This window comes from Gopherus evgoodei, chromosome 3, assembly GCF_007399415.2.
Source record: "Gopherus evgoodei ecotype Sinaloan lineage chromosome 3, rGopEvg1_v1.p, whole genome shotgun sequence".
NCBI classification, from domain to species: Eukaryota; Metazoa; Chordata; order Testudines; family Testudinidae; genus Gopherus; species Gopherus evgoodei.
The window spans coordinates 162,672,319-162,696,728 of NC_044324.1; the positions used below are offsets into that span (position 1 = coordinate 162,672,319).

Consider the following 24,410-nt stretch of genomic DNA (forward strand, 5'->3'; position numbering starts at 1 on the left):
TGGCTTTTTGATACTCTTTCCTGAGTTCCTTGATTTTTGTATGACACTGCTCTATGTCCCTGGAGTAGCCTCTTTCCGTCATGTCCCTGGAGCATACGTATTTGCATTCCTTTTTTTGGAAATAGTTCTGCCATAGCAGATTCATCTCCTCAACATGCGATGAGATCCTGTACCTCCCATTCGGACCATGCTGGAGTTCGTCTGCGAATCCAGGACTGCGTGATCTGTTGTGATGGTGGACTCTGCATGGTTGCCTGTGATGGTGGACTGTGCTGACAGTGACCAAATAGGAAATGAAATTCAAAAGTTCCCGGAGCTGTTCCTGCCCACTTGGCTAGTGCATCGGAATTGAGAGTGTTGTCCAGAGCAGACACAAAGGAGCATTCTGGTATAGCTCCTGGAGGCCAATAATGTCAAATTGCATCCACAATACCTTTAACCCGGGATTGCGATCTTGATTTAAGCGTTACTTCACTTGCCGAGGTGGAGTACAGAGCCCTTTCAATTGAAAAAACTGGTTTAATGGTGTGGATGGATTCATTTTTTTTTAATTAATTCAGCTAATTCCAAAATAACTGACTAGTGTAGACCAGGCCTAAGAATGGAATTATTAACTTCCACCCCTTCTTGTCCCTTGAAGACCTGGACTTTGCAGATGATCTCGCTCTCCTGTCACATACCCACCACCATAAACAAGAAAAAAAACACCTGACTCAATACATTCAGGACTGGAAATCAACCACAATAAGACAGATGTCATGCACTATCACAATCACCAGTACGGATAGAGGATCATGTTCTCACCAATGTAGAAACATTCACATACTTGGCAGCACCATCAGCCAGGACAGTAGAAAAGCCAGGACATCCGGAACAGAATCAGTAAAGCCTGGAACACCTTCAGGAGTTTAAATATAGCCTGGAAATCATCAAATACAACACCAAAACCAACTGAAGATTTATCAGAGCTGCATGCTTTCAACACTATTTTATAGTGCAGAATGCTGGGGAATGACAAAGTATGACATGTCCAAACTGTCTTCATTTCATACAAACTGCCTCAGAAAAATCCTCCGTATATTTTGGCCCAGAACATTCTCAAATAAAGACCTGTGAGCACCATCATTGCCAGGAGGCGTTGGAGATGGATTTGCCATGTGCTTTGGATGGAAACTGATTCCATCACCAGAATAGCAATAAGATGGACATCTGAAGGCAAGCAAAAATGAGGCTGCCTAAAAACAACATAGTGAAGAGCTGTGGAAGCTGAGCTGAAAACCCTGGGGCATGGACCGGAGTGGAAGAGCTTTGTCACTGCCCTAAAAGCTAGAGGCATAATGGATAATAATTAACTAACTAACCCCTCTATATATGTAGCAGATTTACCTTATGCTTGCGTGCATATCAGAAAGGAAGAGTCAATGCAATCATCTGTTTCTGCTATATGTTGATCCACAATTGTATCCAAACACAGCCCTTTGACCTATCTCCAGTGCTCCCTGGTCTTTGCAAAAATGCTCACAGTCCACATTACCTCCAATAAGTTGGAGGAACCCATGGGCCTATCCTCACCTTGTATAAATGAGCTGTAGATCTGTTGACTGCAATGTTCAAAATAGCTTTCTGATGACAATCACCTCTGCTATGAAGCTCTTTGTGAAAAAGATTCAATAGAGCTTCTCAGTAGGGAAAAAATCTTGCTTAAAAATCAAGTAGTCTTTTCAGGATTTAACCAGAGTTCATAGGGTGAGAGGCAAAGTTCTGCCGTGGATCAGAAACTGGGTAAGAGACAGAAAACAAAGAATAGAAATAAATGGTTGATTTTCATCATAGTAAAAGATTCTCTGTGGGGTGCCGCAAGGTTCCATATTGGCACTGATGTTTTTAAATATATTTATTAATCTGGGAAATCAGGTGAGCAGTGAGGTGGCAAAGTTTGCAGACAACATAAAATTATTTAGGTTTATGAAGACTGAACAAGGATTTGGGGTGAACTTCTGATGGCATAGTACTAACACAGTGACAGCTGAAATTTGCTGTTAAAAAGGGTGAGGTAATTCATAAAATGGGAGAAATAATTTGAACTTCGTGCATTCTTTGCTGGGTTCTAAACTAAGTGTAACTGTTCAGGAAAAAGACCTGGACATTGTGGACAGCTTAATGAATTTCTGTGCTTATATGATCAGCAGCAGTAAAAAGAACCTAATAAAATATCAGCATGCATGAAGAATGGGATGGAAAATAATACTCAAAACTTTACAATGTTGTATATATAAGTCAATGGTAGGCCTCACCTGAAATATGGTCTTGAGTTCTAGTTACACTACTTAATATATCAGGTGGATGAGGTAATATCTTTTATGAGCTCAACTTCTGTTGGTAAGATAGACAAGATTTCCAGCTACACAGTGCTCTTCTTCAGGTCTAGGAAAGGTACTTCGAGCATCACTACTAAATACAAGGGGGAACAGATTGTTTAGCAGAAGTAGTTAGCTCATATTCTAAGGACCATTCGATGTGCAGCGGGCTACCTTGTCATTCTAAGGTCCTGGGACCGACATAGTTATAAATACACTACACTATACACACATATATATGTATATAATATAGCCGAAATAGAGGAGGTGAATGATGGAGCAAAAATAATGAATTAGCGGCTTGGAAAAAACTTCCAAATACAGAGAAATTGAAAAAAATAAGAAAGGACAAGATAAAGATATAATGAATGGTTGGTATAGAGAAGGTAGATTGGGCACTTCAATTCATCTTTTTGAATAAGGGACATTCAGTTAAATAGATAGCAAATCTGAACTCATAAAATAAATTTTTTTTTGTGCATGAGCCTGAGGAACTCATTGTCACAAGATATTATTGAAGTTAATTGCTTGGTAGGATTAAGAAAAACCTGCAATATGTATGGACCACAAGAACATTCAGCATCCTTGGTTCAAAAATGTAAGCCTCTTTCTAGAAGTTTAATCTGTGATCACCAACATGCCCTTTCAAATTCAGCTGTTTAGTGCTCGGATGAGAACTTTTTGGCAAACACATAATAGAACAGGAAGTAACTTATGTGCAATTCTTGTTTTATGAACATAATGATTATGTTAGGTTAGCAGTTACTCATGTTCTATCGCTAGAGTTCAGAAGTGTTGTTTATTGAAATTCTTATTTATTCCAAAAAAAAAAAACAGTAACTGAAGCAGTCATTGGCTCTTCTACTTCTCTGTTGGGTGTGTGTGTATTATCTGCTTATGATATGATGTAACAATTCAAAATTTTAGTTGTGGCATATTCCAGATGCAGTCATGTAAAAGAGTATAGGCCCAAGATGCCAAATCGTTAGATGATGTAAATCAGTTTAGCTCCATTGACTTTAATGAAGCTATACTAATTTTCCATGAAAAGAAGATTTTTTCTGTGAATTTGAAATGATGCAGTATAAGTGAATAATTTTCTCCTTTTGTTAGTTGTCTTATATGTTTGTTCTTTTAGTGAGATAAACATATTAAGATGCTTTAAAGTTGATAAAATGTACAAAACAACTAGAGATTAAGTGAAATAACTTTTAAATGATTATGAAACAATAGAATGAAGTAATTCAGTTCACTTCATACAGTAATTTTTCTGACTATAATTATATTTTGAAGATATACACATGATTTTTTTGTATAAGTAGTGTAGTTGTCTTCAGAGCGTTAAAATTTAGATGCAATAAACTATTGGGTTTTTTAAACCAGGACCATTGAAACTTGCTTTGTCGATTGAAGCCAAAGCATGGAAGATGCTACTCTGTCGTTACTTAAATGAGGAATATAAGAAGAAAATGGCAGACATGATATCATTTATAACTGAATATTTGAAGAAATTATCTCGACCTATTCGTGACTTAGATGATGTCAGATTTGCAATGGAAGCTTTGTCTAGCATACGTGATAATGAAATACAAATGGATATGACCTTGGGACCTATTGAAGTAAGACACTTAATTTTTATTGTTTTGAAATAAAATAATTTATTTAGAATTTGGGATTTTTTAAATAGACTTGGAGAACCCTAACGATGAGTATATGTTCCTCCAGTCTCCACTTTGAGGGATGGGAAACAAAATACTTATTTCTCTCCTTTTACCTCCCTGCAGCAACACTTTTATTGTTCTTGATATTCGTCATCCTAGTCCTACTCTTTTTTGTATGCATAGATAGAGCCTCCTGCAATCTTATCTTTCTGCCTTCCAGATTCCCTCCACAGAGCCACTTTTCATTTAGGAAGTCACAGTACATTGTCAGAGGTATATACATAATTTTTCTAATGTAAGTTCTTTTAGTTTTCCCAGTTTTTTAATTTCTTTTTTTAAAATTGTCCATCTTTTGTGGAAGGAGGGAAAAGGCTAAATGCTAACCTTTTCCGTTCTGAAGACTAGTTATACTACCATGATACCAGAAAGATAGTGGTTAAATATTTCAAACGATTACAAAAGTACAAAAAGAACAAATATAAAGGCATAGTCAGGAAAAGCACATGTCAATATAACAAAGTTCAATGTGTACCTGGAGTTGTACCTTTAAATTTGTCAGATAAAATAGACTGTCTTTCTTTCACTGCTTTCTTTGATGTCAGTAGTTCTCTATATTGAATGCCACTGACATTAAAGAATAAGAGTGTTTTCAATATCCCTACAAACCTCAGTCCTCCGTTCATGGACAGGTTCACAACCGCTATTAAAAAAATAAAAAAAGCACAGAAATAACAAAAAGTACCTTACTTCAGCATTCATTTCTGCTATTTTTGTTACCTCCTTTAACTGGTTGCTGTGTTATGTGTTGTCTGCCTAGTTTGTAGATACTTTGAAGTAGGAATTATATCTTTCTACACATCTATAAAGCACTCCACACAGTGGTGACTCTATACAAATAATATTAATAATGTATGCCTGTAAGGGGTTATGTTTCATTTTCATATCTCCAGTAATATTCTGTCCAGATCATACATAAAACAGGAAAGTCCTTCCACTGGTTTAGTGCATTTGTTGAGATTCTCTTGTGCTCCTTTGCTGGATATTGATGTTAAATTCAAATAAGGACTTTCTATATTAGGGAAATTTGCACTGGTATAACTGCATATTGTGTTCACAGTGAAAACCTAGTATTGCACCAGTACAGTGTCTACACTAGGGGTTTGCACCAATGTAACTGTAGTGATGTAGTTACACTGGTGCAAATTTCCCTAATTTAGACAAGCCCTTTTCTAGTGTCTATTTTTCAAATTAGGTATACAAACAAGTCTGTCAAGGTTGATTCCCCACTCTGACACTTTGAGTGCAGAAGGTGGGGGCCTGTAAGGATTCTAAAAATTGATACTGACCACTTCAGCCTCCCAAGGTTACAGCTTTTCTCTGACCTTGGATGGGTAGATGCTGCCACCATCCAAATGCAAACCCCTTGAAACCCAGGAAGGTGCACTTGGGAATTCCTTCCTGTGGGGTACCCTCAAGCCCTTTCACCCCCCTTCTAGGGAAGAGCTGAGAAAGAAAACAAAGTAAATTAGCTGTTGTTCCCAGCTAATTAAACAACATATGCATATATCTCTTAGGACACCAAAAATCCAATCCTGTTATTTAAAAAAGGTGAATTTTATTAAAAAACAAAAAGGAAGAAAATACATCTAGCACTTAAGCTTCTGCTAGATTTAAAAAACCCACTTACAACAATTAAACATCAAGAATAACCTTCTAGAGATCCAGCTTAAAGGTTACAAGCAAAACAAAAAGCATTTGGGGTTAGCACAGAGGAGTCCACAGGCCAATAATAAATAAACAGAAATAAACCTAATTGCATCTTTCTAAACATTTCTGATCTACTTACATATCTGGTTGTTAAATAAGTAGTTCTAGATATGATATGAGGATTTTCATATTTGGCCTTCAGCTTCTCAGAGCATAACTGCTCCCTGTTTCCCTTTCCCGGAGAACCACAACACACAGACAAAGGGAAGTTTTGTCCCCATTTTAAAAAGTTCTAACCCTCCCATTGGTTCTTTTGGTCAGGTGCCCACTCCTTTCCTTTTACCTGTGGGCTTGTTAACCCCTTACAGGTAAAGCAAATAGAGAAGAGCACCAAGAGGGATTTTATGGCAAACTGGCTGGCTGGTTGTCCATAAAAGAAAGCTACCCCCCCCACCGATTTATCACAGAGTCATTCATTGTCCTTTGTGTTGTACCGGAGAGCCAAGATTCTTACATTCTTTTCTAATGATCCATTATTCATGAGTTCTAATCTATTTCAGATATGGAATTTCTGTTATTATAGCAGCCCAAAACACATCACTGTGAGAAAAGATGTCTCATCCATACAGCTCCCTGATGAATTTAAGCTAGCAGCACTAATAAAATCAGTAAATGCCACCAACAGCAAGATTAAAAGAATAGATAGAGTTTAGACAAGAGAAGTATGAGCACAAGTGGAGACATGGAACAGTATCTTCACCAACAGCAGTAGTTTTAGGAAAGTATAAGTCATCTTGTTCCTTAGTGGGAATCTACCATTCTCCCAGTTTTCTACCAGTTCTTGTGACCTGTACGCTGTATGCAGACAATCATGGGAGAGATGGCGAACCACAATGATTATAGTACAATAATAAATTCTGATAGTAGCAGCAGTGTTCAACATGTCTTCTAGTATAGCCAATTCATGTTGTTATAAATGTGTAGGGAAAATGTTACTGAATCTGATGAGTATTTATTTTATTTTAATAGGTTCAAATATGTCCTACATACTTAGAGAGGGGTGTAAGGATAAGGTCCTGACCCAAAGTGTTTCCAGTCTATATTATAGAGTTTGCTAACATGTAAATTCCACTCACATCAATGGGATTACTGACATGAGTATGTCACTTCTAAATATAAATATTTTCAGGATTGTGCCCTACGTGGAAAACATATAAACCAGGAATGTGATAAAAACTAGGATATAGAGCAATGATAATTAACAAATTACTTGTTAGTTCCATGTTTTTGTTTGATTTTTGTTCCCCTTATGCCCTCATTGATTTAATTAATGCTTTGTTGAGGGGAGGACTAGTCTTCGGCCTGGTCTACACTACGAGTTTAGGTCGAATTTAGCAGTGTTAAATCAATTAACCCTGCACCCGTCCACACAACGAAGCCATTTACTTCGACATAAAGGGCTCTTAAAATCAATTTCTGTACTCCTCCCCAATGAGGAGATTAATGCTGAAATTGATATCACTGGTTCAAATCAGAGTTAGTGTGGATGCAATTCGACGGTATTGGCCTTCAGGAGCTATCCCACAGTGCACCATTGTGACCACCCTGGACAGCACTTTCAACTCAGATGCACTGGCCGGGTATACAGGAAAAGCCCCACAAACTTTTGAATCTCATTTTCTGTTTGGCCAGTTGAGCTCATCAGCACAGGTGACCGTGCAGAGCTCATCAGCACAGGTAACCATGCAGTCCGAGAATCGAAAAAGAGCTCCAGCATGGACCATATGGGAGGTACTGGATCTGATTGCTGTATGGGGAGATCATTCCGTGCTATCAGAACTATGTTCCAAAAGACGAAATGCCAATACATTTGAAAAAATCTCCAAGGGCATGATGGAGAGAGGCCACAACAGGGACTCAACACAGTGCTGCGTGAAAGTTAAGGACCTCAGACAAGCCTACCAGAAAACCAAAGAATCAAATGGATGCTCCGAGACAGAGCTGTGGACATGCCACTTCTACGCTGAGCTGCATGCAATTCGGGGGGGGAGCGCCACCACTCCCCCACCCCTGACTGTGGATTCTGAGGAGGAGGTACTCTCAGCCATGCCTGAGGATTTTGCGATGGGGAAGATGAGAAGGAGAAGGAGGAGAGCTTGAGGAGAGCACACAGCACACCATTCTCCCCAACAGCCAGGATCTTTTTCTCATCCTGACTGAAATACCCTCTCAACCCTCCCAAGGTGGTATCCTGGACTATGAAGCCATAGAAGGGACCTCTGGTGAGTGTACCTTTGTATATATAATACATGGTTTAAAAGCAAGTGTTTGGGATGCATTCGTAGCCAGTACAGCTACTGGAAAAGTCTGTTAACGTGTCTGGGGATGGAGCAGAAATCCTCCAGAGACATCTCCATGAAGCTCTGCTGGAGATACTCTAAAAGCCTTTGCAGAAGGTTTCTGGGGAGAGCAGCCTTACTCCGTCCTCCATGGTAGGACACTTTACCATGCCAGACTAGTATCAAGTAATTTGGTATCATTGCATGACAAAGCTGGCAGCGTATGGTCCCAGTGTTTGTTGGCATTCAAGCAATATTCATTCTTTATCTCTCTGTGTTATCCTCAGGAGAGTGATATTGTTCATGGTAACCTGGTTGAAATACGGGAATTTAATTAAAGGGACATTCAGAGGTGGCCATTCCTACTGGGCTGTTTGCCTGTGGCTGAAAAGAAATCTTCCCTGCAGTTATCCAAGTTGTAGGGGGCATTGGCGGTGAGCTGTTTGCATTTGGCTGGCAGGGCTCTTCCCTGATACCAGCCATGCGGTGGGGAGAGGGCTAAAGTGATCATCCGAGAGAATTGGATGGGGGAATTAGTTTGGTTTCTACTGCTGCACATTAACACGAAACTGCAGCACTCAACAGGCTTTGGTTGGTGTGGGAAAGGAGGGCACTGCTTTTATGAAGGTTGCAGAAGTCAAAAGACTATGGCTTACCATGGCCACCTGCAACCCAATTCTGTTGTCTGGCCCTGCGTCTGTGATCTCTAACACCAAAGCTGCAGGCACTCGATATAAGATGCAAAAAGCTACCTTATACTGAAATCACATGTGCTGTGTAATGTGAATAGCGTTGTTCACCGTGAGTATACTCACTGTTCTGTAAAACGTATTTTTTAAACACTTCTTTCCCTTTTTTCCCTCCTGCAGCTGCAAATTTTTGAAGCCTCCCTCCTCTGTCCCGAAGGCTCTCCCAGATAAGGTGGCAAAAAAACCGCATGCACGATGAAATGTTCTCTGAGACAATGCAGTCAACCCACATTGAAAGAGCTCATCTGAATGTGTGGAAGGACACATTATCACAGTACAGGAAAGGGGCCAATGAATGTGAGGACAGGAGGGACAAACGTGAGGAGGGACGATCAAGATGAGAGGTGGCGGCAGAAAGATCAGAGGAGGCAGGATGCAATGCTGGGGCTGCTGCGGGGTCAAATGGACATGCTCTGGCATCTGGTGTAGCTTCAGGAACAGCAACAGGATCACAGAGTGCTGCTGCAGCCCCTGTTTAAGCGCCATCCACCCTCCCCAAGTTCCATAGCCTCCTCAACCAGACGCTCAAGAATGCGGGGGGGAGGCTCCACGCACCCTGCCACTCTACCCCAGTGGGCAGCCCAAGCAACAGAAGGCTGTCATTCAACAAGTTTTGAAGTAGCCTTTTCCTTTCCTCCTCCCCTCCTCCCACACCCCACCCAAGCTACCTTGTCAGTTCTCTCCCTATTTTTATGATCAATTAATAAAGAGTACATGTTTTTTAAATTATAGTGACTTTATTTCCTTTGCAAGCTGTGATCGAAGGGGGAGGGTGGGTGGCTTACAGGGAATGAGTCAACCAAGGGAGTGGGTTTTCATCAAGGAGAAACAAACAGAACTGTAACACCATAGCCTGGCCAGTCATGAAACTGATTTTCAAAGCTTCTCTGATGCGCAGTGCTTCCTGATGTGCTCTTCTAATTGCCCTGGTGTCTTTTCTGCGTGAAATCAGTGGCCAGGCGATTTACCTCAACCTCCTACCCCTCCATAAACGTCTCCCCCGTACTCTCACAGAGATTGTGGAGCACAAAGCAAGCAGCAATAACAATAGGATTATTGGTTTTGCTGAAGTCTGAGCGAGTTAGTAAAGCGGGCCAGCAACGCTTTAAACGTCCAAATGCACATTCTACCACCATTTTGCATTTGCTCAGCCTATAGTTGCACAGCTCCTGACTACTGTCCAGGCTGCCTGTGTATGGCTTCATGAGCCATGGCATTAAGGGGTAGGCTGGGTCCCTAAGGATAACTATAGGCATGTCAACATCCCCAACGGTTATTTTCTGGTCTTGGAAGTAAATCCCTTCCTGCAGCCATTTAAACAGACTAGTGTTCCTGAAGATGCAAGCGTCATGAACCCTTCCCGGCCATCCCACATTGATGTTGGTGAAATGTCCCTTGTGATCCACCAGTGCTTGCAGCAGCATTGAAAAGTACCCCTTGCGGTTTATGTAGTGGCTTCCCTGGTGGTCCAGCGCCAAGATGGGGATATGGATTCTGTCTATCGCCCCACCATAATTAGGGAATCCCATTGCAGCAAAGCCATATACTATGACCTGCACATTTCCCAGAGTCACTACCTTTGGTAGCAGCAGCTCAGTGATTGCTTTGGCTACTTGCATCACATCAGCCTCCATAGTAGATTTGCCCACTCCAAATTGATTCCCGACTGACCGGTAGCTGTCTGGCCTTGCAAGCTTCTACAGGGATATCACCACTCACTTCTCAACTGTGAGGGCTGCTCTCATCTTGGTATTCTGACACTTCAGGGCAGGGGAAAGCAAGTCACAAAGTTCCATGAAAGTGCCCTTATGCATGCAAAAGTTTTGAAGCCACTGGGAATCGTCCCACATATGCAACACTATGCCGTTCCACCACTCTGTGCTTGTTTCCTGGGCCCAGAATCAGCGTTCCACGGTGTCGGAGAAAAACAGAATTCTTACTCTCTGGTTGAGTGCAGCAAGTCAGATACTTTATTGTCTAGCAATTGCATGGAGGGAGAGAGTGCAGTAGGACACAGGGTTTCCCCCACCTAGGCAGGTCTCTCTAAAGATAAACAATTAGATCCAACATTTATACCTTTTTTACAGACGATAACGAGCAACAGCTGCATATCGTTTATACATATTCCTTCTCTCTATCTTATTTCTCGCAACAATTTCTGCTATAGTCTACATTCCATTTTTATCTTAACACAAGGTCAAAACAACCTCTCTCACAGTTCTTTTTCACTCGCCTCATACAATCCTCTCTTCTACAAGTCTCGCATTATTAGGGTTACAGCTAGCCTGACTCTTGCTCACAGAGGGGACTGTTTGCATTGAAATCCCCTTCAAATCCCTGTCAGTTCCTGCTCTACTTCCACAACAGCATGAACCTTGCCCGGCGCCCATGCTTTGAGAGAATTCTGTGTCCATGTCCTCATCACTCTCATCACCGCACTGCTGTCGCCTCCTTCTTGCCTGTTTTTTCAGGTTCTGGTTCTGCATAAACTGCACGATAATGCACGAGGTGTTTACAGTGTTGATGGTTGCTGCGTTGAGATGAGTGGTCTCCACACTTGCTGTGGTATGGTGTCTGCACTGAAAAAAGGCACGAAACAATTGTCTGCCGTTGCTCTGATGGAGGGAGGGGCGACTGACGACATGACTTACAGAGAATTAAAATCAACAAAGGGGGTGGCTTTGCATCAAGGAGAAACACTAACAAGTGTCACAGAGAATGGCCCCCTCAAGGATTGAAATCAAAACCCTGGGTTTAGCAGGCCATTGATTTCATGGAGGGAGGGAGGAGCAATTGAATACAAAACAAATCTGGTCTATTTCTTGTTTTGATCCACTCCATCTCTCTTATACACCTTAGGCTGGCAGCAGACAGTGCAGTACAACTGCTAGCCATCGTCATCTTATGGGTGCTCAGCAGAAGATGCTTCATTATGACTGCTAGCCATCGTCATCTCCTGGGTGCTTGGCAGAAGATGGGAATGACCTGGCTGAGTCACTCCCATGTCTGCCCAGGTGCCCCTGACCTACCTCACCAAGGTCGGCTAAAAGAGCACCCAGGAGTATGATGATGATGATGGCTACCAGGCGTAATGCACTATCTGCTGCCAAAAGGCAATGAGCTGCTGCTGTGTAGCAATGCAGTCCCACATCTGCCAGCACCCAGGAGACATACGGTGATGGTCAGCTGAGTGGGCTCCATGCTTGCCATGGTATGGTATCTGCACAGGTAACCCAGGAAAAAAGGCGCAAAATGATTGTCTGCCTTTGCTTTCACGGAGGGAGGTAGGGAGAGGGGGGCCTGATGACATGTACCCAGAACCACCCGTGACAATGTTTTTTGCCCCATCAGGCATTGGGATCTCAACCCAGAATTCCAATGGGTGGGGGAACTGCGGGAACTATGGGATAACTACTCACAGTGCAATGATCCAGAAGTTGACGCTAGCCTCGGTACTATGGACGCACACCGCCAAATTAATGTACTTAGTGTGGACGCACGCACTCGACTTTATACAATCTGTTGCCAAAAATCAAATTTTGTAAAATCGGAGTAATTTTGTTGTGTAGATATACCCTTCATAAGCCTTACTGAAGTGTGGGTTAAGGGAATACTTAGAAGAGGAGATGATATAGACTTGGGCTGAGATACAAAGAGGTTTCCAAGCATAGAGGATTGCAGGGAAGAAAGAACTGTGTATTCACAGGCAGTCGTAAGTTGCAGTGAATGCACACTACAAGTACACAACAGCAAGCAAGTGACTTACATACTTCACTCAGCCTTTTGTCTTAGTTGGTTATAATTTTTCTTTGCTTGGTCATGAACTTTAAACTAAACTAATTATCCCATTTTCTCCTGTAAATAATCTGTGCCCTATTTCTACAGTGAAGGTAGTAAACTAGAGAATATATAAGCTGCCGCATTAACAGAACCAAACAACATAAAAAATCAAGCAATGTTAAGGTCATCCCAGCATTATTATATGTGAAAGCACTTGATAAATCAGTCTGAACATATTGCAATAATATTCTTTGTAAACAGGATGATAGAAAACCTTTGAAATATGCAATGTTGTGCTGATAATCATCCAGAGTTGGGAACATTTCTCAAAATGTACACGTATATCCATATAGTATACAAATTAATAATCTACTTTGAAAAAAATGTAATTAGCATGAAAAACATGTTATATAATAATACATTTTAGGAGGTTCTGTGAACGTTAACACAGGCAATGTGTAGTGTTTCTAAATTTGCCTTTAATATTTCACACAGCTCTGCTCGTTAAAAGATTAGCTGTATCTGTTGTAGTCAGAGACTGGCTCTTCTTCATCCAAAGCCCCTTTTTATAAAAACAACTAAACATAAATATTGGCCCTAAACTAAGTTGACTGTATTAGTTTAAAGTATATTTTACAAACTGTGTATTCCTGCAAATAAATTTGAATTGTATCATGATTATTTTTTCCTCTTTTATAGGAAGCTTATAGTATTTTAAATAGATTTGAAGTTGAGGTGACAAAAGAGGAATCAGAAGGAGTTGATACACTTAGATATTCTTTTAACAAATTACAGACCAAAGCTGTGAGTATCTGAATCTGTACTTTTTCTACTACTCATTAGAAGATAGTATGAGTCATTAGGCTTATATGACAGTAAGGGACTAATACATAAGATGTACTGCTCCAAGAGTAGCCAGTGTTGGAACTGGTCACCTCTTACAATGATAGTGAGAAAAGTAAGAAGAACAGGAGTACTTGTGGCACCTTAGAGACTAACAAATTTATTTCAGCATGAGCTTTCGTGAGCTATAGCTCACTTCTTCGGATGCATAGAATGGAACACACAGACAGGAGATATTTATACATACAGAGAACATGAAAAGGTGGAAGTATGTATACCAACAGGAAGAGTCTAATCCATTGAGATGAGCTATCATCAGCAGGAGAAAAAAAACTTTTGAAGTGATAATTAAGATGACCCATAGAAGGTGTGAGGAGAACTTAACAAACGGAAATAGATTCAATTAGTGTAATGACCCAACCATTCCCAGTCTCTGTTTAGGCTTGAGTTAATTATATCTAATTTGCATATTAATTTGAGTTCAGGAATCTCTCTTTGGAATCTGTTTTTGAAGTTTTTTTGTTGCAAAATTGTCACCTTCAAGTCTGTCACTAAGTGGTTAGAGAGGTTGAAGTGTTCCCCCACTGATTTTTGAATGTTATGATTCCTGATGTCAGATTTGTGTCCATTTCTTCTTTTACATAGAGACTGTCTGGTTTGGCCAATGTACATGGCAGAGGGGCATTGCTGGCACATGATGGCATATATCACATTGGTAGATGTGCAGGTGAACGAGCCCTTGTTGGTGTGGCTGATGTGATTAGGTCCTATGATGTTGTCACTTGAATAGATATGTGGACAGAGCTGGCATCGGGCTTTGTTGCAAGGATAGGTTCCTGAGTTAGTGTTTATGTTGTATGGTGTGCGGTTGCTGGTGAGTATTTGCTTCAGGCTGGGAGGGTGTCTATAAGCGAGAACTAGCCTGTCTCCCAAGATCTGTGAGAGTGAGGGATCACCTTTAAGGATAGGTTGTAGATCTTTGATGGTACGCTGGAGAAGTTTTAGATGGGGGCTGTAGGTGATGGCTAGTGGCGTTCTGTTATTTTCTTTGTTGGGCCTGTCCTGTAGTAGGTGGCTTCTGAGTACTCTCCTGGCTCTGTCAATCTGTTTTTTCACTTCAGCAGGTGGATATTGTAGTTTTAAGAATGCTTGATAGAGATCTTGTAGGTGTTTATCTCTATCTGAGGGATTGGAGCAAATTCGGTTGTATCTTAGAGCTTGGCTGTAGAAGAATGGATCGTGTGGTGTGTCCTGGATGGAAGCTGGAGGCATGTAGGTAAGTATAGCAGTCAGTGGGTTTCCGGTATAGGATAGTGTTTATGTGACCATCGCTTATTAGCACAGTAGTGTCTAAGAAATGGACTGCTTGTATGAATTGGTTTAGGCTGAGGTTGATGGTGGGATGGAAATTGTTAAAATCACGGTGGAATTCCTCAAGGGCTTCTTTTCCATGAGTCCAGATGATGAAGATGTCATCAATGTAGCGCAAGTAGAGTAGGGGTGTTAGGGAACGAGAGCTAAGGAAGCGTTGTTCTAAGTCAGCCATAAAGATGTTGGCATACTGTGGGGCCATGCGGGTACCCATAGCAGTGCCACTGACTTGAAGGTATATATTGTCCCCAAATATGAAATAGTTGTGGGTGAGGACAAAGTCACAAAGTTCAGCCATCAGGTTAGCCGTGATATTATCGGGGATACTATTCCTGATGACTTGTAGTTCATCTTTGTGTGGAATGTTGGTGTAGAGGGCTTCCACATCCATAGTGGCCAGGATGGTGTTTTCTGGAAGATCACCGATGGATTGTAGCTTCCTCAGGAAGTCAATGGTGTCTCGAAGATAGCTGGGGGTGCTGGTAGCATAGGGCCTGAGGAGAGAGTCCACATAGCCAGACAATCAAAAACCAGTGGGAGAACACTTCAACCTCTCTAACCACTCAGTGACAGACTTGAAGGTGACAATTTTGCAACAAAAAAACTTCAAAAACAGATTCCAAAGAGAGACTGCTGAACTCAAATTAATATGCAAATTAGATATAATTAACTCAAGCCTAAACAGAGACTGGGAATGGTTGGGTCATTACACTAATTGAATCTATTTCCGTTTGTTAAGTTCTCCTCACACCTTCTATGGGTCATCTTAATTATCACTTCAAAAGTTTTTTTTCTCCTGCTGATGATAGCTCATCTCAGTTGATTAGACTCTTCCTGTTGGTGTGCATACTTCCACCTTTTCATGTTCTCTGTATGTATAAATATCTCCTGTCTGTGTGTTCCATTCTATGTATCTGAAGAAGTGAGCTATAGCTCACGAAAGCTCATGCTGAAATAAATTTGTTAGTCTCTAAGGTGCCACGAGTACTCCTGTTCTTTTTGCGGATAGAGACTAACATGGCTGCTACTCTGAAACCTGAGAAAAATAAGTTACTTCCCACATTTCATAGTGTCAGAATGCAGCTGAATCCTATCCTTTTGTTTTGTCCTTCCCTAGTACTTTTTAAAAAAATCATCTGAATATGGATGTTCAGGTTTTGTTCTGTAGTTAGTTTAGTTTAGATTGTTTTGACCACTCTGAATTTTCTAAAGATGAGGAAGTTACAGCATCTTGTAAGGAAATAATGCCTTGAACGTGTCAGGGCTTTTTGTTTTGATTTTTTTAAAAACTCTGTTTTCATATTTAGCTGTCTGAATAAAAAGCTATTTTTGTCCAATGCTTCTGTAGTTTTTTTAATATAACAAATCAACTTGATTATATAGAATTGACATCCCTTTCTTTATTAGGATTTTTTTAAGAAATAACTTTATTTCAATAATTTATTAATAAATGAAAATTCATTTATATTTTAGGTCAGTGTTCAAGATGAGTTGGTTCAAGTTCAGCCAAAATTTAAGAGTAATCTATTAGAGTCCGTTGAAATTTTTCGTGAAGATGTAGCAAACTTTGACACATCATATGAAACGGTAATTACGTTTGGAAGTTATCTATTGGGCTTGTGGTTCAGTTCCTCAGAATATATGGTTTGCAGCAGTTGAGTACCAAATTTTTGATCTGCTGAGTTGTCCCTATGAGTTCCTGAGGGCATGATAACCCAACCGACCTTCTGTCATAGTTACTAGGTCAGCTGTGCTTTAGATCCCTTTTAGTCCTTCTTAAGAGCACCCCTCAGATGATAAGCCTGCCTGCATTAATCTCTCCCAAGGGTTGAAGCATGCAGTTTTAGCACTCTTAATCTTCATCTCTGGGCTGCACCCCTGCTATTTCTCAACCATGTCTATGTGACAGACCCAACTGAGTTTAGCACGTGTAAGACTTTTCTCTGGGAGCTTGTGACCAACAAGCTGACTAATGTGACTCAAAAACAATTTATTCAAAATAAAGTTTTATTTATTCTTTCACACAAAGGTATAAAACAAAAGGGCCTATATGCATTTTCAGACAGCTCTTGTTCCTGAACACCCACTCAGATGCTGTGTTTGGGTCCCACATTCCTGGGCCCAGTGTGCTTTAAGCTTCCATTGGTCTGAATATGCTGCAGCACTGCCTCTTTCCTTGGTCTCAGTGGCACCTGTGCATAGATTCTCTGTTATCCCCTCTTGGAAATGTAACTTCACAGCCCAGCTAGCCTCAGCCCCAGGATCAGTGTTGTGTCTTCTTTCCTCCCCACACAGATGTTCCAGTAGTTTAACCATACCATCTCTTAGAACTCCAACTTTGTGGGCATTCTGGGCTTACAATGTAACTCTTTAGGGACATATGATAGATGAAACATATAACACAGACAACGTTTTCTAAACACAATTACTCCTTGCTTTAAATAGCAAAAAATCTATACAGATCCAGTCATAAATAATAAATCCCTACATACATTTCCTCACTTCATTTTCATTACCACTGTGGAACTTGATCTGGGCTTGGGTCAGAGTTTCTAGGAAGTTCAGGATCCACTTCCGGCAGTTCATGGCTTCCCCTCCAAATCCTGGAGCCTCTCTGTGTCTCCTCCAGGTCAGCTTTCTCTGATGTTGTCTGGTCCCAACTCAAAAAAGTTCTCTATTCTATGAAAGCATGCTCAGTTTACTTCTGCCCCTTACCCCAAGCTTCCTGAGTAGGGTGACCAGATAGCAAGTGTGAAAAATCGGGATGGGGGTAGGGGAGTAATAGGAACCCATTTTAAAAAAAGCCCCAAATAACGGGACTGTCCCTATAAAATCGGGACATCTGATCACCCTATTCCTGAGTGTGATCTGTAACTATACTATATCTCTGAGTTATCCTGGGTGTATAAATCCTAGCATTAACACCTGGCTTCTTAATTCTGATGTTTAGGCATTTTCCAGACTCCAAGTCCTCTCCCAGACAAATGTAAACTAACTGGTTTCCCAGTTCTTGTAATCCTCCTTAGCATACCCATTATTCAGTCAGAGCACAGTTAGATACGCCTTATTGGAGCATCGTCCAGAGTAACATGAGATGATCGCTAAGGGTATTGTCTCAGCCTTGTCTCCAAGCATTTTCTGATGCTTCTGACTTCTTTAGCAAGTTCGGTGGAGACTGCAATTTTTCTTCATTTGTGAAGCTATCCTGATTTTTGCCAACTAAAGATCAGGCTCTATACCTTTTATAAAGGATTGGTCTTAATGATTAGCTCATTTTTTCTCATATTACTGAGGGTAACATTTTCAAAAGCACCTAAGTGCCTTAGGAATAGATCTGGGTAACATTTTCTGACCTGAAAAATGCAGATTTGTGGCAACAAAAATGCTTTGTGAATTTTTGTTGAATTTGCTGAATTGTTTTGGTCAGAAAAGAAAATTTGGAAAAAAACAAAACAATTTCTTTTGAAATTTTCTAAATTAAACATGATTTTTTGAAACAAAACTACCTTTGTTTAAAAATTTACTTCAATTTTATTTTTAAACGGTTAGAAAAACTTAAAAACAGAATGAAATATTTCATTTTGGGTCAAACAAAATGTTTTGTTTGTGTCAAAACAATTTTTTTGACTATTTTGTTGCACTAAAAAATGTTCAAAAAATGTTCATTTGAGTCAACCTGAAGTAATTTTTTATTTTGTTTTTTGGTATGACCAGTAACTGAAAAGTCAGTTATTCACACATTTCTGTTTAGGGGCCTATATCCTGCTGATTTCATGTAAAGGCTTTGAAAATTTTACCGTGGGTCTCATGGATAAGTCTCAAAGAAGAAATACAGTTCTAGCTCTTTGACTATTTTGCCTTCTCTGTTCTCCTTCCAAACTTCTTCAGAGAAGTGGGATTTAAGTAGTGACAAAAATGAAGGCTGTCACCAGAGCCTTTTGTTTCTTTGCTTTAATAGTCATGGGGGACGCTTTCACAGCCCTAATGGGAGCTGCTTTTTTTTAAGTGATTCTAATCTCTGTGTCACAATGGGTTTGCATCCCATAATGCAGATCTACAGAGTCAATATACACCTTTACCCCGATATAACACGATCCGATATAACACGAATTTGGATATAACGTGGTAAAGCAGCGCTCCAGAGTGCTGGGGGCTGCACGCTCCAGTGGATCAAAGCAAGTTTGATAGAATGCAGTTTCACCTATAACACAGTAAGAATTTTTGGCTCCTGAGGACAGCATTATATTGGAGTAGAGGTGTACTTGAAATGCAGTGTGATGGGGCAAGGCCAGATGGCTACAGTAAAGTACTGAGAAACAGGTATGTTAGCCCCAGGCTAAACAAATCCCTAGGACCCTGGTAACCAAATGGCAGTTGCTCCAGGTTAATCAAGGCACCTGGGGCCAATTAAGATCTTTCTAGAAGGCAGTAGAGATAGCTACTTTAATTAGAATACCTGCAGCCAATCAAGGCAGGCTATTCAGGGCACCTGGGTTTAAGAAGGAGCTCACTCCAGTCAGGCAGAGAGGAGCCAGAGGAAAAGGAGTGTGTGTGAGGAGCTGGGAGCAAGAAGGCAAGGAGCTGAGAGTGAGAGAGTGTACTGCTGGAGGTTTGAGGAGGACAAGCATTATCAGACACCAGGAGGAAGGTCCTGTGGTGAGGATAAAGAAGGTGTTTGGAGGAGGCCATGGGGAAGTAGTCCAGGGAGTTGTAGCTGTCATGCAGCTGTTACAGGAGGCACTATAGACAGCTGTGATCCACAGGGCCCTGGGCTGGAACCTGGAGTAGAGGGCGGGCCCGGGTTCCCCCCAAACCTCCCAACTCCTGATCAGACACAGGAGGAGCTGACCCAGACTGTGGGTTCTACAAGAGGGGAAGATCAATTGAGGTGAACAAATCCGCCAATAAGCACAGGACCCACTAAGGTAGAGGAGGAACTTTGTCACAACAGTTACTGATATGTTAATCTTTCTATCTTCCTTCCTTCCACTCCCAACACCTCAAGTTATACTTAACAAGAAATTATGTGCAGTTCTAATAAATACCAGTGACAGTAAGCTCTGTGAAAAGAAAAACAATACATGGCAGATTGAGGATTCTGTAACTCTGATTATACCTTTGATAAAAGTAAAGAGTCGCCTCAAGTCACTTTTTGCACATTCTTACTTTATTCTTGACAGGATGAAAATATACGAAACATGAAAGTATATTATCTACTAATAGCAAATTTGATTAGACTACAGAAATTTCTATTTTATCTAGAATATTTTTCCTTTGATACACTTTTGTAACTCTTTTGGCATTAGTGGGATTTATGGACACACTTCAATGATTCATATACCCCTTGCATATACCTCTTGACTAGTTAAACAGTTTTGTATATGTTGATTGTTTGTAAATATAGAATTTGCCTTAACACACTTGAAGAATTAATATTCATTTTGGTTAAAATTTGTTTGCTTTAGGAAGGACCCATGGTTCCAAATACACCACCACAAGAAGCCAGCAATAGGTTACAAATATTCCAGGTAAGAAAAAAAATAGTTTTGAAATGTCAAATTGAGAGTCATAGTTGTGAATCAAAATGAGTTTAGAAAAAGATCCATTACTATCTCTGGAACACGGGAATTGATGGACAATATTGAGCAATACTGTGTAAATTACTTAGATCATAAACTGTTCAGAGCAGGGATTGTCTCTTACTATGTGATTATACAGCACCTAGCACTATGGGCCCTGTGCAACTGGAACCTTGAAACACTGCTTTAATATAATAACAACAAGAAGAAAAACTTAATTTGTTCAGTGTGTTTTCTACGGACATTTTCTGTATTAGAAACAGAAATTCTCAGGGGATTTTAGGGATTGATTTCTGCAGCAAAGATACACAGTTGATACGTACCTTTGCATCATTCTGTTAGTCACAGTCAAATGGCTGTATGCCTTTTCTTAAAAACCAACACCTCTAGCTCCCTTAAAGTTTTTGTTTCCTCATTAAACACTTGCTGCCAAGCTTGTTAGTTTCCTAAAACCAATTTTCAGTTTATGCAACAGTGTTCTTCTGTCTCTGCCAAGGTCCTTACCCTTGACTGCAAGGACTGAAGAAAACACCATCTGCGTTCCCAACTCCCTCTCCCTTACTCCCAGAGCCCTGTAGTCACTTCCGATCTGCTGCAGGATATACCTCGCAGTATCATTAGTGCCCAGATGGATGAGTAGCATGGGGTAGTAGTCAGAGGGCTGGATGATCCTCAACAGTCCCTCCGTAGCAGTTCAGATACGGGCCCCTGGCATGCAGCATACCTCCCAGGATTCCATGTCAGGGTGACAGATGGGTGCCTCTGTCCCCCTCAGAAGAGAGTCTCCAACCACCACTAGCCTGTGTTTCCTCCTGAGAGTGGTGGCTATGATCCTCCCAGCCTTGGGGGTACATGTCCTCTCCTCTTCAACCTTTGGGGGTGATTCCTCATCACTTGTTGCCAGGGCAGCATAATGGTTCTTCATCACCATGTTGAGTTGGGAATGGGGTGGAGCACTACCTGTTGCCAGAAGTAACCAGCAGCCAGTATCGTCCCTGTACCAGAACCTTATCCTCCTTCCCCGGTGGCATGACAGCAGTCCTTTCTAGCTGGATAGCTTCCTCAACCTTGGAAGTCTTCATATGAATACTGTCAATGAATTGTTTAATTACAGTTTTTCCATGCATAACAGAAAACATTAGAACAGATTTGATAAATGTATATTGAATCCTAATCATTCATCAAGTCTGAAGGACCTAGATAAAGCCTTTCAAACTTCCTGCCTAAAATTTGGCATCTCAATTGGCCATCTTAATAAAGAGAAGTAGGTTTTCAGTGGTGCTGAGCACTCACAAAACCTCTGAAAACCAGGTTGCTTTTTTGTGTGCTCCTTAATATACAGTTCAGCGTCACATTTTAAATTTGTGGACATCACCAGACAAGCGTGAGACAAAGATGGGGCATGCACAACACCACCCAGTAATTGCCCTGGGTACCTGACTCATGCATGTACACAGAGCTGTGTTGCCGTTTGCTCCTGTTCTCTGTCTGGGCCAGGAGGGAGGCAAATGAGGTCAGAACTGGGCTGAGCTTCCTGGATTTGGGGGAGCTGGGACCTCTCTGCACAGAGCAGGCAGAGCTCCCAGCCCACCTTGCCTCGGAGGGGCCCCTTGGGGCTGAGCAGGATGCCCGTCTTGAGGGTCCCTGCATGCTGGCCTCTCCACTGAGGCTGCCTTGGATGGGGCTGGTTTAGGAGGCAATAATCATGGGAGTTTTTGCCTCACTAGCAATGAGATTGAGCCCTCCAATTCATTTCCCAGTCCCTGTGCGACCCTCAGAGCTCCACTCAGTCTGCTCGGAACCTTACTGGAAAATTGCATGGAGCAAGCGGGCTCCGAGCCATGATCCAGCCACTCGTCACATTAATGCTTAGCACAGATCTAGTGCTTTCCTGCCAGGGATCTCAAAGTACACTGTAAATGGAAGTGGATATTGCCATCCCCATCTTATGGAAGGGGAAACTGAGGCACAGAGCAAGGACATGATTTGCTCAGTGTCACCCGGCAAGTCTGTAAAAGAGCTGGGAATAGAACTCAGGAGTTTTATCGCTCAGTCCCTCTGCTGTAACCACTGGCCCAAACTCCTTTTCCAGCACATGTGTGACCTGTGCCCTTCCAAAGTATCCCGCTCCTAGGCTGCACTCCTACTCCCCAGGAAATCAATTCCCTAGCTCCCATGGGGGCCAGGTGTCTACATGCTTCCCTTGGGCTGGGGTCTGCTTTGCAGGGGGCTTTCCCCTGCCTGGTGGCTGGGTCCCTGGGATGCTGCGTGTGGGCACAAAGCAGCCTGGTGAGTACAGGTCCTGTGCAGGGCTCAGCCAGCTTTAGGAGCCAAGTGTACTTGGCCTTTGTGGAGTTATAAATGAGTCAAGGCCACTTTGCGGTGTGGGCCATGACCTGGAATATGGTGAGAGGGGGCAGGGCCCATGAGTCATGGGGCTTTCTTGCCAGGTACAGCAAAGCAATCCAACTGCAGAGAGCGGCTGGGCAGCCCGGAAACATCTTCCCCAGGCTCTCTGCTGCCTCCTTGCCCCATGTGCAGCTTTGCCTGTTCCCCTACTCCTTGCCCTATGTATTGCTCTGCCTGTTACTGCTGCTGCTCCTCCCCACCTGTTGCTCGCTCCCTTGCTGCCCTGCATGCTGCTGCCCCTCTCCCTGCCCCTTCTCTTCCTGAACACCTGTTGCTTGGGCTGTTGCCATTCTCCACACCCCTTTTGCGGGTGCCTGGGCTGTTGTACTCGATCCTTGCCATAGGTACCACCCGCTTCCCTGCTCCGCTTGTTGGAGTCCTGGAACCCGGCTCACAATCAAGTGACCCAGCCAGGTCATGGCACTCGGGTCTCTCCAGATGCTGCCGGATCCACAGCAGGGAGCAGAGAGCAGCTTTTCATGGCTCCAGCCACAGCTGCTGTTCTTTGTGCCCCCCTTAGTGGAAGAGGCCGGTTACTACAGGTAACTGGACTTTTAACACAGCTAACTGGATGCTGACAGGTTCCCTTTTCGACCAGACATTCTGGCTGAAAACCTGACATGTGACTCTATTGCCAACTGTGTTATTTATTAGCAATCCCAATGGGCCTGGCACTTTGCAAGAGTTTTCCTTCAGGAGCCTGTGGAAAGCAACAATATGCAGTGAGACAGAAGCAGTTTCTTCAAAACAAAGCATGATTTATTTGCTAAAAGATTCACATCACTCAGAGAAAAAGATTTAAGATAACAGACTTCTGTGCATGCTGTGTCACCTATGCTTGACATTCCCTTCAAGCCCCTATGTAGACATGAGTTTGCCTTGGTGTCCGCTGTTCTCTTGAGGACCAAATTACAGTTTGTCTGCTGCAGATCCCTCACTCCCAGTCAGTGTCTCTAGGTCAACCTGCAGCTGCTGAAAACTTCCCTCACCCCTCCTTTTCTGTAGGGCATATCTTTTAATAGACCAGTGTTTTGATGTTCAGATTCTCAGCCTTGGCAAACAGTCACGTTGCCAGGGTTGGAGCTGAGAAATCCCTCTTCATGGCTGTAAATGTAACTATTGTGTATGAGGGGATGCTTCTTATCTAGGCTACTGGTTATCCTTTTCTACTTTCCTTCTCTGCAACCCCTCTCCCTAACCATGCATTCAGGCAAGGTAGTATCACCCAGATAAACTGAAAGGCATATGTTAGTAGTAAAAAGTAATACAAATATTTTCCAATTCTCCATACTTATGGAATGGTAATTGCTAGAATCACTCATCCTTCCTTTTTTAAAATTGATTCTATATTTGCTTTTCACCAATCTTCTGGCAGTACACTTTGCTTGACAAGTTATAGAATTCTGGCTCTATTTAATGTTTTTTTCTAATTGTGTCCACACCAGCTAATGCAATGTTTAATTTCTCCTCATTGCATAATATAATGTGGCTTTAAGTGCACATCCTTTTTAATAAAATGTTTCTTCAGATCTTTGTTGTGCACATTTTTTCTGTTTAGCTGGAGCATCTGTAATATTAAATGAGACAATATTTTTTAAAAAAAATCTGTTAAATT

The 24,410-nt window shown here is 41.7% G+C and overlaps 1 protein-coding gene across 1 annotated transcript in view; it reads left to right on the forward strand.

The window, feature by feature from the left end:
• Positions 1-24,410, forward strand: part of DNAH8 (dynein axonemal heavy chain 8) — a 567,023-nt gene that overhangs the window by 205,515 nt on the left and 337,098 nt on the right. The window contains 4 exon segments of the mRNA XM_030557275.1: positions 3,741-3,976; positions 13,293-13,397; positions 16,281-16,394; positions 20,273-20,335. Coding sequence (XP_030413135.1) covers positions 3,741-3,976; positions 13,293-13,397; positions 16,281-16,394; positions 20,273-20,335 — 518 coding nt within the window.